The following is a 14,520-nucleotide window of genomic DNA, read 5'->3' on the forward strand; positions in this document are numbered from 1 at the left end:
TTGACAGATAAAGGCGAGAAGATAAAAGGCTATGATGGGGCTGTGAAATGACATTAAGAGGTCAAATAAAATATATAGTGCATATATAATGGGATATATAGTGTTTATGAATCTGGTCATTTCTGTTGTTTTTCAATGTTTTTCTTCTAATCACAGCTGTACTGCTTGTCCACTATTAATAGGTGTGAATATTAATAATACAATTTAATAAAGAGCTCTCAGAGATGATCAGATATTAGCAGTTGGGGAACTGTTCAATAAAAATAGATTTCGGATCATTTAAAGAAATAGAAATTAAAGGGTTATTAAAACATTAAAACCCATTGAGAACAAAATGAAAAGCATGAATATACAATAGGAGTATGCTCATTTGCATATGTTCTATTTATATAGTGTGTAAAATATTACTACCATTGTGTGCTCATATATATATTTGTTCCCGTCATTTTTCTCCACCTGTTCTTCTTTTTCTTTCTGTAACATCTTCAGATTTTATCATCACTGAAGCAGGATGAACCGTTTCCAACCGTTTTCTAATCTCGCGAGATTAGGGTGTGGGATTCTCTCTCTCTCTCTCTCTCTCTCTCTCTCTCTCCCTCCCTCTCAATCTTTCTCTTTTTCTCTTGTTTCTCTCTCACTCACTCACTGTCTCTCTTTCTCTCTCTCTCTCTCACTGTCTCTCACTCTCACTCACTGTCTCTCTTTTTCTGTTGTCTGTCTCTCTCCCTCTCTCTCACTGTCTCTCTCTCTCTCTCTCTCTCCCTCTCAATCTTTTTCACTTTTTCTCTTGTCTCTGTCTCTCTCTCTCTCTCTCTCTCTCTCTCTCTCTCTCACTCACTCTCTCTTTGTCTCTCTCTCTCTCTCTCTCTCTCTCTCTCTCTCACTGTCTCTCACTCACTCTCTCTGTCTCTGTCTCTCTCTCCTTCTCTCTTCTCTCTTCTTCTCTCGCTCAGCCTCTTATCTATTTTTCCTAACCCCCTCTCGTCTTTTTCACTCTTTATTTCCTTCTTTTCTCGTCTTGTTTCTCTCTCTCTCTCTCTCTCTCTCTCTCTCTCTCTCTCTCTCTCTCTCTCTCTCTCTCTCTCTATCTCTACCCCCCCCCTTGTGTCCCCCCTTCATCTCCTCCTCCTCCTCCTCTCGCGATACGATGAGGCGCTGGCTCCTCCCCCTCTCTGTCTGTTCAGGTGTTTCTGTGCCTCTCGCGCGCTCAGCGCAGCAGCAGCAGCACTGGGACCGCTCCGCGCGCGCCGCTGCAGCTTTCTCTTTACTCTCCGCTTCCTCTTTTTCCTCGCGCTCTTTTATTCGCCGCGCTCCGCTGCTGCACTTTATTCCTCTTCCTCGAGCGGGACACACACTCTCTCACACACACACACATACACACACACACACAGTCTCACACTCACTCACTCACACACACACCGCAAACATGATGTCCATGAACAGTAAGCAGCCTCACTTCGCCATGCACGCGAGCCTACCTGAGCACAAATACACCACCTTACACTCGAGCTCGGAGGCCATCAGGAGAGCGTGCCTGCAGACTCCACAGGTAAACGCGCGCGTGTACGAGTGTGTGTGTCTGTGTGTGTGTGTGTGTGTGCGCGCGTGTGCGTCTGTGTGTGTGTGTGTGTGTGTGTGTGTGTGTATACGCACGCGCCTGCGTGCGCACTCGCTCCGCTCCTTAATGTTTTTTCATGTTTTTCCGTCTCCGTCATCTGCATGCCTGTGATCTTTTCCGCACGTGCAGCGCTCCAACTTTATTTTGCGTGTTCATTTTTATGCACGCGCGCTTCTAAACGCAAAATCGCCTGTCTTTCTCTCTCTATCAGTTTCTGTGCATGCACGCGCACAAACAGCAATGTTCTCTCTTTTCCTGCCCCTCTCCCTCTCTCCCTCTCCCCCTCTCCATCTTTCTTTCTTTCTTTCTTTCTTTCTTTCTTTCTTTCTTACTTTCTTTCTTTCTTTCTTTCTTTCTTTCTTTCTTTCTTTCTTTTTCTCTTTATTTGTTTGCTTTCATTTAAAAACAAAGCAGTCTCTCTCTCTCTCTCTCTCTCTCTCTCTCTCTCCATATAGTCTGTTCATCTGTTCTAATTTTTGCATGCTTCTGAACAGCACATTAACTTCTCTCGTTTCTTTTTCTTTCTTTTTTTCAGTTTTCATACACACATGCCTAAAAACAGCAGTGTTTTCTCTTTCTGTCTGTTTCTCTCTTTCTCAGTCTTTTTTCTTCTTTCTGTGGTTTTGCTTGCTTCTCAACAGGAACATTCTTTTTCCCTCGCTCTCTCTCTGCATGAATTTTGTGTTTACAGGAATTTTACTGCATTGGTGTCTGAACTGGTTTATTCCTCTGTTTTCTCCACATTTCTGTCTCTTTTCTCTCTTTTCTCATGTCTGTGTTGTTCTGTCCTTCCAGCTGCAGAGTAACATCTTTGCCAGTCTGGATGAGACGCTGCTGGCCCGTGCTGAGGCTCTGGCCGCTGTGGACATCGCCGTTTCGCAGGGCAAGACGCATGGCCCGTTTAAGCCGGACGCCACCTACCACACCATGAACAGCGTGCCATGCTCCTCTGCGTCCACGGTGCCGCTTGGGCACCATCATCATCACCATCACCATCATCACCCTCACCCGCAGAGCTTAGACCCGCCGGACCTGATGGAACACATTGGGTCACCAAGTCTTGCCCTGATGCCCAGCGGGCATGAAGGAGCAGGCAGCGGGGGAGGCGGCGGCGGTGGAGGTGGAGGTGGTGCCAGCCTGATTTCCACTCCAGCTCATCCGCACTCACACATGCATGGTTTGAGCCACCTTTCGCACCAGGCCGCCATGGGCATGACCTCGCCGCTCGGGCATCACGGGCTTCTGCCTGGCCATCACCCTGTGGGCGCAGCAGGCACAGGAGTGGGACACGGTGCCCCCGGATTGCCCAGCGGCGGCCTGCCCACCATCAGCGACTCAGACACGGACCCCAGAGAGCTGGAGGCCTTCGCTGAGAGATTCAAACAGCGGCGGATCAAGCTGGGGGTCACCCAGGCTGATGTGGGCGGTGCCCTCGCCAACCTGAAGATACCTGGTGTGGGGTCGCTAAGCCAGAGCACTATCTGCAGGTTCGAATCCCTCACCCTCTCCCACAACAACATGATCGCCCTCAAGCCCATCCTGCAGGCCTGGCTGGAGGAGGCTGAAGGAGCACAGCGAGAAAAAATGAGCAAACCTGAAATTTTCAACGGCGGCGAGAAAAAACGCAAGAGGACCTCCATAGCAGCCCCTGAGAAACGGTCACTGGAGGCGTATTTTGCCGTCCAGCCTAGGCCGTCCTCAGAGAAAATAGCAGCTATTGCTGAAAAATTGGACTTGAAAAAGAACGTGGTGAGGGTTTGGTTCTGCAACCAAAGACAGAAACAAAAGAGGCTGAAATTTTCAGCTGCCCACTGATGGACTGGACCTGGACCATATACACTTACATGAACACCTATAAATGCACACTGGATGAAGTGGAGCTTTGAACTGACTTGATTCAAATGTGATTCAAGGAGTGGAATACAGTGGCTGGTGTTTTAACCTTAACAGTAAGTAACCTGGCTGCCCTCACTGAACCTCTAATAGTGAGTCAGAACAGAAATCTGGCTGATATTCCTTTAACATATTATTTCAAGTTCAATAAAATCTACATTTTAAAGCCTGTAGGTTTAGTTAAAACACTCAGTCTGACACGAAGAGGTTTATTACATCTAACAAACCCAGCAGAACTGCTGCCTTGGCTGGTTGTTCGGTTCTGGCAGTCTTTGTGTTGTTGCTCTTTTATTCTTATGGATTTAATGCACACTTTCCAATCAAGTCAGTTCAGTCCTTTTAATTCAGTGTAAACACAAACAAACACACACACACACTGTTCCTTCCTGCCTGCCTGCCTGAGTTTGTTTGGGGACCAAAAGGACCAGCAGGACGTTTCGAACAGGACACTTTTTGTTCACGAGGACTTTCCTCCACGTCCCGTCGCGCTGGTGAATGTGATGTATGCAAATCCACCACAGGTAAAACTCACTGCAGGTGATGAGAGGAGGAGAAAAAGACAACGACAAACAAACAAACACTAAACTGTCCTTCACATCTCAGCAATGCCTTTTACTCCAAACCCAACAGAACAGATCCAGGATTGGGTTTTAGAAGATTTATTTAATTATTTATTTATTTATTTATGTACCTATTTGTTTCTTTTCCTCCCCAACAACGACTTCTTTCCCCCTTTGAAGTGATGAAATAGCCATTGAAGGATTACCTCATGCTTTAAAACCCTCCTGTCCTGGTCTCCCTCCTCATTAATCGATTTATGGCATCCGATTGATTCATTTGTGTATTTGTTTCGTCTGTAATGGGGGTTTTATTGATCTGTCACACGCAGATCCCATCCATCAGCGTCTGAACTCACCAAATGTTCTCATGCAGTGTTGTAGACGTTTTTATCAGAGAGAGAGCGAGAGACGGAGACAGAGAGAGAGAGAGAGAGAGAGGATGAAAAGGCAGCCACTCATATTTGATTTGAAATTGCACTGAGATCTATTATTTATTATATTTATTGTTATTTATTCATTTGTTTGTTTATTTATTGTAATTATACCATACAAAAAGTCATTTATTAAAATTATTATTATTATTATTATGCCACTGTCTTTCAAAAAAGCAGTTATCCAATTCGATCTAAACATATTATTATTAATATGATTATTATGATTATTACGATTATTATTCAGGTTATTTAGATCTGCTGAAATGCTTTGGTATGTATATATCACTATGAATGACACTTCTATGCTCACCGTGCATAAATCGATTTATTCCCAATTATTTTGCAAATCAGGACTGAAAGGGTTTGGGTTTGTTTTCGTTAGAAGACTTTTAGCGCGCATGCGTCGATCAAAAACACGTCCTGATGGAGCAGAATGGAGAAAAAAGGAGATTTGTTTCTTTTCTCGTACTTCGGTTTGCAGTGCAAACACTATGCATTAAAGTGAGGAGCACTAAAACCCCACAGTGTCACACACGCACACACGCACGCACACACGCACACACACACACACGCACACTGCGCTGTTTGTCGTGTTACTGTTCAGAAAAAAAAAACAAAACAACGAAAAAAAGTCCAGCAAAAACAATGTTGTGTAAGTAGTTCTTTATTTTGTGCACACGTATGTTTACATGCAGCCGCCGCGTGCATCGTGTGACGTCACGCGTACCTGTGCACCTGTCCGGCTCGCGGAGTCTCTCACCTGCGCACATGCGCACTTCCTCCATGTGTGTGTCCCTCCATCCTCCTCCTCTGTTCTGTAAGCCAAACCCAGCGGACACAGCCTGGGGTCTTCTAATAAAGCAGAGAAAACACAGCACGACTGACTCCGTTACTCCCACACTCACTGCTGCTGCCATCATTATCATTATTATTATTACTATTATTATTATTGTTTTATTATTGTTATTATTATTGTTCTTCTTCTTATTATTATTATTATTATCATCATTATTATTATTACTGTTATTGTTGTTTTATTATAGTAATAATATTAATAATAATAATAATAATAATTATTATTATTATTGCTACTACTATTATTATTGTTATTGTTATCATTATGATCAAGTTCCTAGTCTCGTTTCTTCTACAACCACCACTACAATCAATCAGTATTGTTCTTCTTATTAATGCTGCCACTACATACATTATACATACATTATACTTACATTATACATACATTATACATACAGTACATACGTTGTTCAGGCAGTGCTGAGCGCTGCCTGCAGGAGAACTCGCTGCCAGGTTTCCACTGGTTTGGGCCGGTAAACGCGGCTCCCGCCCTGTCTGAGCGCTGACTCGCGTCTTCATTCACTTTCTTCTCTTCTCGGCTTTAAATCGCAGCGTTTCCCTCCTCGCCGCTTCATGTGATCGCAGTGAAAAGCAGACGCATGTTGGAGGAACAGGGCAGCGTGTAGAGGCCAGCTGTTATACCACAGCTGGAATTCTACTGTAAACATCTGCTCAATTCAGAGAAATTGTATTATTTTTATATAAATATTAGAAAAAACACCAGAGCACTCAGAGACTCTTCTGAGGCGAAGAAATGATATTATTACATTGTTATTACAATTATAGTACATTGTTATAGTCCTCACCATTTCAAACAATTGTTGTTGTTACTGTTATTATTTTTATTATATATTATATATTTTTATGTTCAGTTAAATTCTCTGTGCACTCGATGTCATTAATACATAAGTCTAATAAATGATATTTTTAATTAATCTACAGAATTGGAGTAGTAACATAAAAAAAAATAATAATAATAATAGTGATAATAATAGTGATAATAATAGTAATAAAGCCTTTAGAATCAGTCTTTAACCTCTGTGTAAGGCACTATATTTGAATACCCCTGATTCTGTTTATTGAATAATTCATGCTCTGAGATTTGGAAAATTAATAAAGCGAATGCAACACGCGCCTAATTAAAACCTGAGTAATTATGATCGGCCTCCTAATGGGGCGGTAACGCGTCCTGCAAATGCTGCTCGCGCTCGTCTCGTGTTCTGATAAAGAGGGAACACGCGCGTGAGATTTAACGACATATTTTCCCAAATCACCGCCGGACCGCTCGGACCTGCGCGCACGCGTGTACACTCGGCAGACCTTCAGCTTTCAGCTCCTGATCCCGCTCGCGCTCCCAGCTCCTGATCCCGCTCGCGCGTTTCTCCCTGAAGGAGATTCCGGGCTCGAGGGTTTTTTTCCTCTGCAGCTCATAATAAAGAATTAATGAAGGAGCTTAAAATCCAGAGAATTCACATCACAAAACGCCACGATTTCATCCCTAAAAACGCAGCGGTCAGTCTCTCACACACACACACACACACACACACACACACACACACACACACACACAGAAATGTTAAATATAGTTGATGCAATATTAATCGAGCGTTGCTGATATAAAATGCAATATTTTCAGCAGCTCTCGGGCTTCAGACAGACGCAGCTGCAGAAGCTGGAAAAGAAAAGAAAAGAAAAGAAGGAAAAGAAAGAAAAGGGAAGGAAAAGCTGCGCGTTTATTACTTCTGTTTGGCTTTTGGCGACGAGGAGCGGCACAATGTGAGTAACGACATTTATTTATTTATTTATTTATTTATTTATTTATTTATTTATTTGGACTGAGAATGGAAACTGACTAAAAGTACTAAAGCACTAAAGGTTTTTGGGGGAGTGAATGTGCAGTTTGCTTTCATTACCATATTTATTTTTAAACAACAACAACAACAATAATAATAATAGACGGACAGCAGTTGTTGGACCGCTGTACAGTCACGCTGAATATTTGTTTATATCTTTTTGATGTGCTCCGTCTCTATTTTCCAGCAGGTAAACCAGTAAAGTAAAAATTCCTGCAACGTTTCTGTTCCTCGCACTTTTTCTCTGCAGTTCTCCTCGTTTATGCGTTTCTTTCTGTCCTTTTCTGCTAAATCGTGGTCCAATCAGCGGTCCACTCAACGGTCCGGCTCAGACTCTCCGCAGAGACACTGGGCGAGTTCAGCGTTTCAGCACCGCGGACAGAGACACCGGGCGAGTTCAGCGTTTCAGCACCGCGGACAGAGACACTGGGCGAGTTCAGCGTTTCAGCACCGCGGACAGAGACACCGGGCGAGTTCAGCGTTTCAGCACCGCGGACAGAGACACTGGGCGAGTTCAGCGTTTCAGCACCGCGGACAGAGACACTGGGCGAGTTCAGCGTTTCAGCACCGCGGACAGAGACACTGGACGAGTTCAGCGTTTCAGCACCGCGGACAGAGACATCCGGGGACTTTCCTCATATCGCCTGAAGAGCGCTGTGACTTTCAAAGCCAGCTGAGAGTTTCGGTTTCAGCGCTGCGGACAGACACACAACCACTGGACACACTAGAGCTGCCCTTCCTCCTCAGACTGACTCAACACCACAGACACTGAGTCAGCACCGCGGACGGAGACTCTGAGGCAGTTCCAGTAGAACTTCCTTTAGTCCTGAAACACTTAACAGTCTAACGGTTTAAACCGAGTCCCCTGCTCGGCTCTGTGTTCCGGCTCCATCAGTCTGGACTGATTTGTTTACTGTATTTATGTTTTATGTATGACGTTTTTAACAACTACGATGAAAATAAACCTGAACTTACACTTTTACTGTTTCAGTATTTCAGTACTTCTTTGTTGTAATGTGTCACTCTTCAGTAATTTAGTATTTCAGTATCTTAGTTTTGTACTGTTTCAGTATTTCTGTTTATTCAGTATTTCAGCATTTTTAAGTAGTGTTTCAGTATTTTAGTATTTCAGGATTACAGTATTTTTGTATTGCACTAGTTCTAGTTTTTGTATTGCACTAGTTTTGTACTGTTTCAGTATTTCAGTGTATTTAAGTAATGTAGCGTTTCAGTACTGTAGTATTTTAGTGTATTTCAGTGTGTTCAGTGTTTCAGTATATTTAAGTAATGTAGCGTTTCAGTACTGTAGTGTTTTAGTGTATTTCAGTGTATTCAGTATTTCAGTATATTTAAGTAATGTAGCATTTCAGTACTGTAGTATTTTAGTGTATTTCAGTGTATTCAGTGTTTCAGTATATTTAAGTAATATAGTGTTTCAGTACTGTAGTATTTTAGTGTATTTCAGTGTATTCAGTATTTCATTATATTTAAGTAATGTAGTGTTTCAGTACTGTAGTGTTTTAGTATATTTCAGTGTATTTAGTGTTTCAGTATATTTAAGTAATGTAGCGTTTCAGTAATGTAGTATTTTAGTATATTTCAGTGTATTCAATATTTCAGTATATTTAAGTAATGTAGCATTTCAGTACTGTAGTATTTTAGTGTATTTCAGTGTATTCAGTATTTCAGTATATTTAAGTAATGTAGCGTATCAGTACTGTAGTATTTTAGTATATTTCAGTGTATTCAGTGTTTCAGTATATTTAAGTAATGTAGTGTTTCAGTACTGTAGTGTTTTAGTATATTTCAGTGTATTTAGTGTTTCAGTATATTTAAGTAATGTAGAGTTTCAGTACTGTAGTATTTTAGTATATTTCAGTGTATTCAGTATTTCAGTATATTTAAGTAATGTAGCGTTTCAGTACTGTAGTATTTTAGTGTATTCAGTATTTCAGTATATTTAAGTAATGTAGTGTTTCAGTACTGTAGTGTTTTAGTATATTTCAGTGTATTTAGTGTTTCAGTATATTTAAGTAATGTAGAGTTTCAGTACTGTAGTATTTTAGTATATTTCAGTGTATTCAGTATTTCAGTATATTTAAGTAATGTAGCGTTTCAGTACTGTAGTATTTTAGTATATTTCAGTGTATTCAGTATTTCAGTATATTTAAGTAATGTAGCGTTTCAGTACGGTAGTATTTTAGTATATTTCAGTGTATTCAGTATTTCAGTATATTTAAGTAATGTAGCATTTCAGTACTGTAGTATTTTAGTGTATTTCAGTGTATTCAGTATTTCAGGATATTTAAGTAATGTAGCGTTTCAGTACTGTAGTATTTTAGTATATTTCAGTGTATTCAGTATTTCAGTATATTTAAGTAATGTAGCGTTTCAGTACTGTAGTGTTTTAGTGTATTTCAGTGTATTTAGTATTCCAGTATATTTATGTAATGTAGCGTTTCAGTACTGTAGTATTTTAATGTATTTCAGTCTTTTCTGCGGGTCAGTGTTTCAGCGCCATGGCCAGGTCCAGCTCGCGTGCTGCATTATTGAAGCTGGTGCGCGCGCGCTGTGGGCTGCTGTCTCCTCGCGCGGTGGCTGTGCTGGATAAAGGCTGTAATGTGTTGGCGCCTGGGGCGATGCTGCAGGTCCGTGCAGCTGCCCGCGCGCCATATGTCAGCCAGTTTACCACGTGGATCTATTAATCAGGAAATTTTCATCAACAACTTTAGATCATCCTAGTCCGTAATATCGGCCAGGACCTGCGACAGCGCGCCGTTCTGACCACACGCGGCTCCGCTGCTCATGAAAGAGTCCGTCCGCAGTTTCTCTAAAACAATAAGACTTTATTTCTGTTTCAGCCTCTTTCACACAGAAAGAGCGGAGCCGAAAGATTTCATCCTTTATTCTTTAGCACAAAAGCACTAATTAAAAAACGAATCTTATCATGAAGGAGAGAAACTCGGAGCTGCAGAGCCGCGAGTCAGTCAGTCTCGCGGAACATTGATAGAACTGGATTGAAGGTCTTTGGCTGGTCCAGCAGCAAATACTGTAAACGAGCAGCAGCGGCTGGTTGTATATTTAATAACCGCGTCTAAGAAAAGCTGCAGAGAGAGAAACGAGAAGATCGACAGTTCCAAGCGCTGTTATACAGCAGGAGAACGTGATTTCACAAACATGTTATAGGATTATATAATCATTATCATCATCACCATTATCATCATCATCATCATCATCATCATCATCATGCTCACGCGGTATTACCAGTGAGGAAAACATGTTTAAATCAACAGATAAACATCAACAGATTCCTTCACCCTCATCACCAACAAACTCATCACATCAAACTCAACAACAGCAACACAGCTCTGGTAGATACCTACACTTCCTCATGTACTTATACTATTATTATCATTATTATTATTATTATTATTATTATTATTATTATTATATATTTTCTATTGTTTTTTTATTATTATTATTACTGTTGTTGTGTCAAAAGACTAATCTGATATCATCATGATCAGCATAAACATTACTACATTACATAATTACCTTCATCATTACATTATCATTACCACCATCATCATCATCTTCGATTTCATAATGACCCTCATCATTACTGCTAGCAACATCATAATCATAATCATAATTATAATAAACATTATAACCCTCATCATTATGTTGTCATCATCACCACTATTATGATCAGGTTTATCACATTCATCATCATTAACATCATCATCATCATCATGATCATCATCCTCATCATCACCATCACATCATCATCATCACCAACATCATCACCATCATCACTGCCACAACCATCATCATCAGCGCCATGATCATCATCATCGCCATCATCATCATTACCACCAACACCGTCACCATCACCATCATCCCCATCATCACCACCACCATCACCATCATCACCATCACCATCATCATCATTACCACCACCACCGTCATCATCAACACCATCACCATCATGACCATCATCAGCATCACCATCATCATCATTACCACCACCACCATCATCATCATCACTATCATCATCATTACCACCACCACCGTCATCATCATCACCACCATCATCATCATCATCATCATTACCACCACCACCGTCATCATCATCATCTTCACCATCACCATCATCATCATCATCATCATTACCACCACCACCGTCATCATCATCACCACCATCATCATCACCATCACCATCATCATCATCATCATCATTACCATCACCACCATCATCATCATCACCACCACCATCATCATCATCACCACCACCATCAACCTCACCATGATCATCATTCTTTACTTGCTCTGGATTAAAAGTCCATCATTCTATTCTATTCTATTCTATTCTATTCTATTCTATTCTATTCTATTCTATTCTATTCTATTCTATTCTATGGGTATTAATTGTATTTTCTTGTTCTGGGTTACAACAGTGTCCATAAGTGCTGTGCTGAGGTCAGTGTATGTGTGTGTGTGTGTGTGTGTGTGTGTGTGTGTGTGTGCGCGCGTGTGTGTGTTCATTTCCAGCTCGTATTTGCTTGGTAATCTGCCGGCCAGGCGGTGTTTACACAGGGACTCACTCCAATCACAGGGGGTTCAGAGTCACACCCGAAACCTATTTGTTTAATAAATCCGTCATTTTAGTTGAAAAATATTTGATAAGCAGGGTTTGACCCCTGCAGGAGCATTTACTGCCATGGCCTTAGGAGCAGGAGATGAAGGCTGAGGTTTCTCAAATGCCCTCAGAAACAGCCCATGCAGATGGAAAAGCCCATCTCTGCGTCTATAATATGACCTTCGACCCGAATAACATGCAGACAATGTGCTAGACATCGTCTGTCTGACCTGTTTTCCCTAGCCTGCTAAGTTTTGACTAAAGCTTCTGGTGAGATTTCACTCCTAAAAATCGTTCAGTGGACTGAGCTCAAATCAGTCTTTGACTATTTCTAATGTCAATTAATTTCCTTCAGTCAAACAAACAGACGAGAGTCAGCGTGTTTGAATGTTCATGGAAGAAACGTGGAGCTTTTTGTTTGATGTCAGTGGATTGGGTTAAAACTGACTACATTTTCTTTTGACCAAAATCAAGGTGATTCATTTACGTCAAATGGACCTCAATTGATAATTTACTCCTAAACTACTCACTTTATGTGTTTAATGTCAGTTTCTGTTTACAAGTTTTAAAGAAAGTTTTTTTACTTCTGTGAAGTGATCTAATTTTCCTCATGGGATTGTTACTATTACTCCAGTGGAATTGAAATATGAAGGTATTTTATTATTATTGTGAGTCATTAAATTATGATACACTTTTTGAGAAAAAAAGCACATATCAAAAAAACAACTGCACATATCAAAAGACTCATATAGACCATCCATCAGTGGTGGACAGGAACTGAGTAACTGAGTAAATGTAATGAGTTTCTGTACTTTAGTATTTTTGGTGTATCTGTACTGAAGTTTCTCCATTCTGGGCGACTTTTTCCTTTCACTCCACTACATTTCAGAGTCTAATATTCGACTTTTTCCTCCTACATTTTGAGAAATCTGTCGTTCCTTTTGGTTTCTGTGTGTATAAAAATGCATCACCACCACCACCACCATCATCATCATCAGCATCATTAGCATCACCATCATCATCATTACCACCACCACCATCATCATTATCATCATGACCATCATCAGATTTTGAGAAATCTGTATTTCCTTTTGGTTTTTAATAAAAATGTAACATACAGAGAAGAGTTTCACTGCTCTACAGTCCAGTACTGGGGTGCCTTCCACTTGTCTAGAAGATGCTTGGCATTGGACATGAAGACTCATATGTTGCCACTCTATTCTGTTAGTAATGCTTTTCTCTGGAGATACAAGCTGTGTTCGCTCAGTTAGACACCTGTGTCAGTAACATGTGCACCTTAAAGTCAATCAATACTCAGTCTAATAGAAGTATAGATGCTCTTGGACTTGTAAAATCTATATACAGTCCAAAGAAAGTGACTTGAAACAATAGCAGAAACCATTTAAAGTGCTATACAGAACCATTTTTAAAAGAACCACACACATCAAGTTCTCCATTATAGAGAACAACCATTTTTGATTCTTTGAGTGGTCAAAGTTCTATATATTACCAATGCACAGAAGAACACTTAAAGAAGCCTATAGGCTCAAGACAAGAACCACACAGGAACCTTTGCATTTCACTCCTTTATTTCCAACAACTAAGCTGAGTTTGATAAGGAAAAGTGGAGTACAGCTTGTTCTGATGGGTCTAAAGAGATGATGCTTTTATAGCTACACTTTAGATGAACATCTAACTGCAGTTGATTGAATTTGTATAATGTTTTCAGACTTTTACTCGCGATCAAGTTCAGATTTTCTGTTGTTTTTGTTAAAAATCACTTGTGGCATGTAACACAAAGATTTCTTCAGAGTTGTGTTCAGACAAGCTCAGAGAATGAATGGACCAAACTTGAAATGTATGGATTTTAATGGGTTAGTCTTGCGTAATGTTATCTGTGTTCAGTTTATGACTACACAGCAACTCTAATGTACAGAATTAAAGTTATGACTGAGCTGACGGCCCAGCGGCTCTGGCTGTAAGTCGATTTTTGAAGTTATCTGATTTTCCCCTGTAGGATTGTAAGCATGTATCTGTCAAGTCTGTCTGTGAGTTGGCCATATAAATGTCAAGTGCTCTCTTTCTCTCTCTCTCTCTCTCTCTCTCTGTCTCTCTGTCTCTCATTCTGTCTCTTTAGTAGAGTCTGTGTGTGTGTATGTGTGTGTGTCTGTGTGTGTGTGAGACGGCCCTGGGCTCTCTGACCCCGTATTGAACACACTCGCCCCTCATCATTATCCCCGTTTCGCCTGCGGACTTCATAAAGGTCCCTCCATACCACACAGAGCATTTATGGCCAGTTCTGCTCAGGGAGGAACACAAAAATGAGCTTTAATACACAACAATGACTAAAGAAAACAGACTGGGCCTTTTTTTCAACATGATTCTTCTTCTTATTAAAAAAGTTTGTTATTATTACAGGAAAGAGAGCCGGAGAAAATCAACAAAAACAAAAAGCACCCAGAAGCCCACACCCCCAGTTCACCCCACTTTGGTACTTTACCTGCTTTTATAGTTTTTTTATCGATCAGGTATGAATCACCTTTAAAGAAGAAGTCTTTCTAGAGATGTAACTGCACTCTTTGATCTGTCTATCTGAATTTGTCATGTAAAATATGTTTACACATCGTCCACTGGGATCAAACTTAAATTTGATATTTTTTGCTAAAAA

The 14,520-nt window shown here is 40.8% G+C and overlaps 1 protein-coding gene across 1 annotated transcript; it reads left to right on the forward strand.

Annotated features, from left to right (window-relative positions):
* Positions 1–1,180: 1,180 nt before the first annotated feature.
* Positions 1,181–4,547, forward strand: pou4f1 (POU class 4 homeobox 1). Its single transcript, XM_017703631.2, has 2 exons — positions 1,181–1,549; positions 2,414–4,547. Exons 1-2 carry the CDS (start codon positions 1,427–1,429, stop codon positions 3,431–3,433), a joined length of 1,143 nt encoding a protein of 380 aa, XP_017559120.1. The 5' UTR covers positions 1,181–1,426; the 3' UTR covers positions 3,434–4,547.
* Positions 4,548–14,520: the final 9,973 nt, after the last annotated feature.

This window comes from Pygocentrus nattereri, chromosome 30, assembly GCF_015220715.1.
Source record: "Pygocentrus nattereri isolate fPygNat1 chromosome 30, fPygNat1.pri, whole genome shotgun sequence".
Lineage (NCBI taxonomy): Eukaryota > Metazoa > Chordata > Actinopteri > Characiformes > Serrasalmidae > Pygocentrus > Pygocentrus nattereri.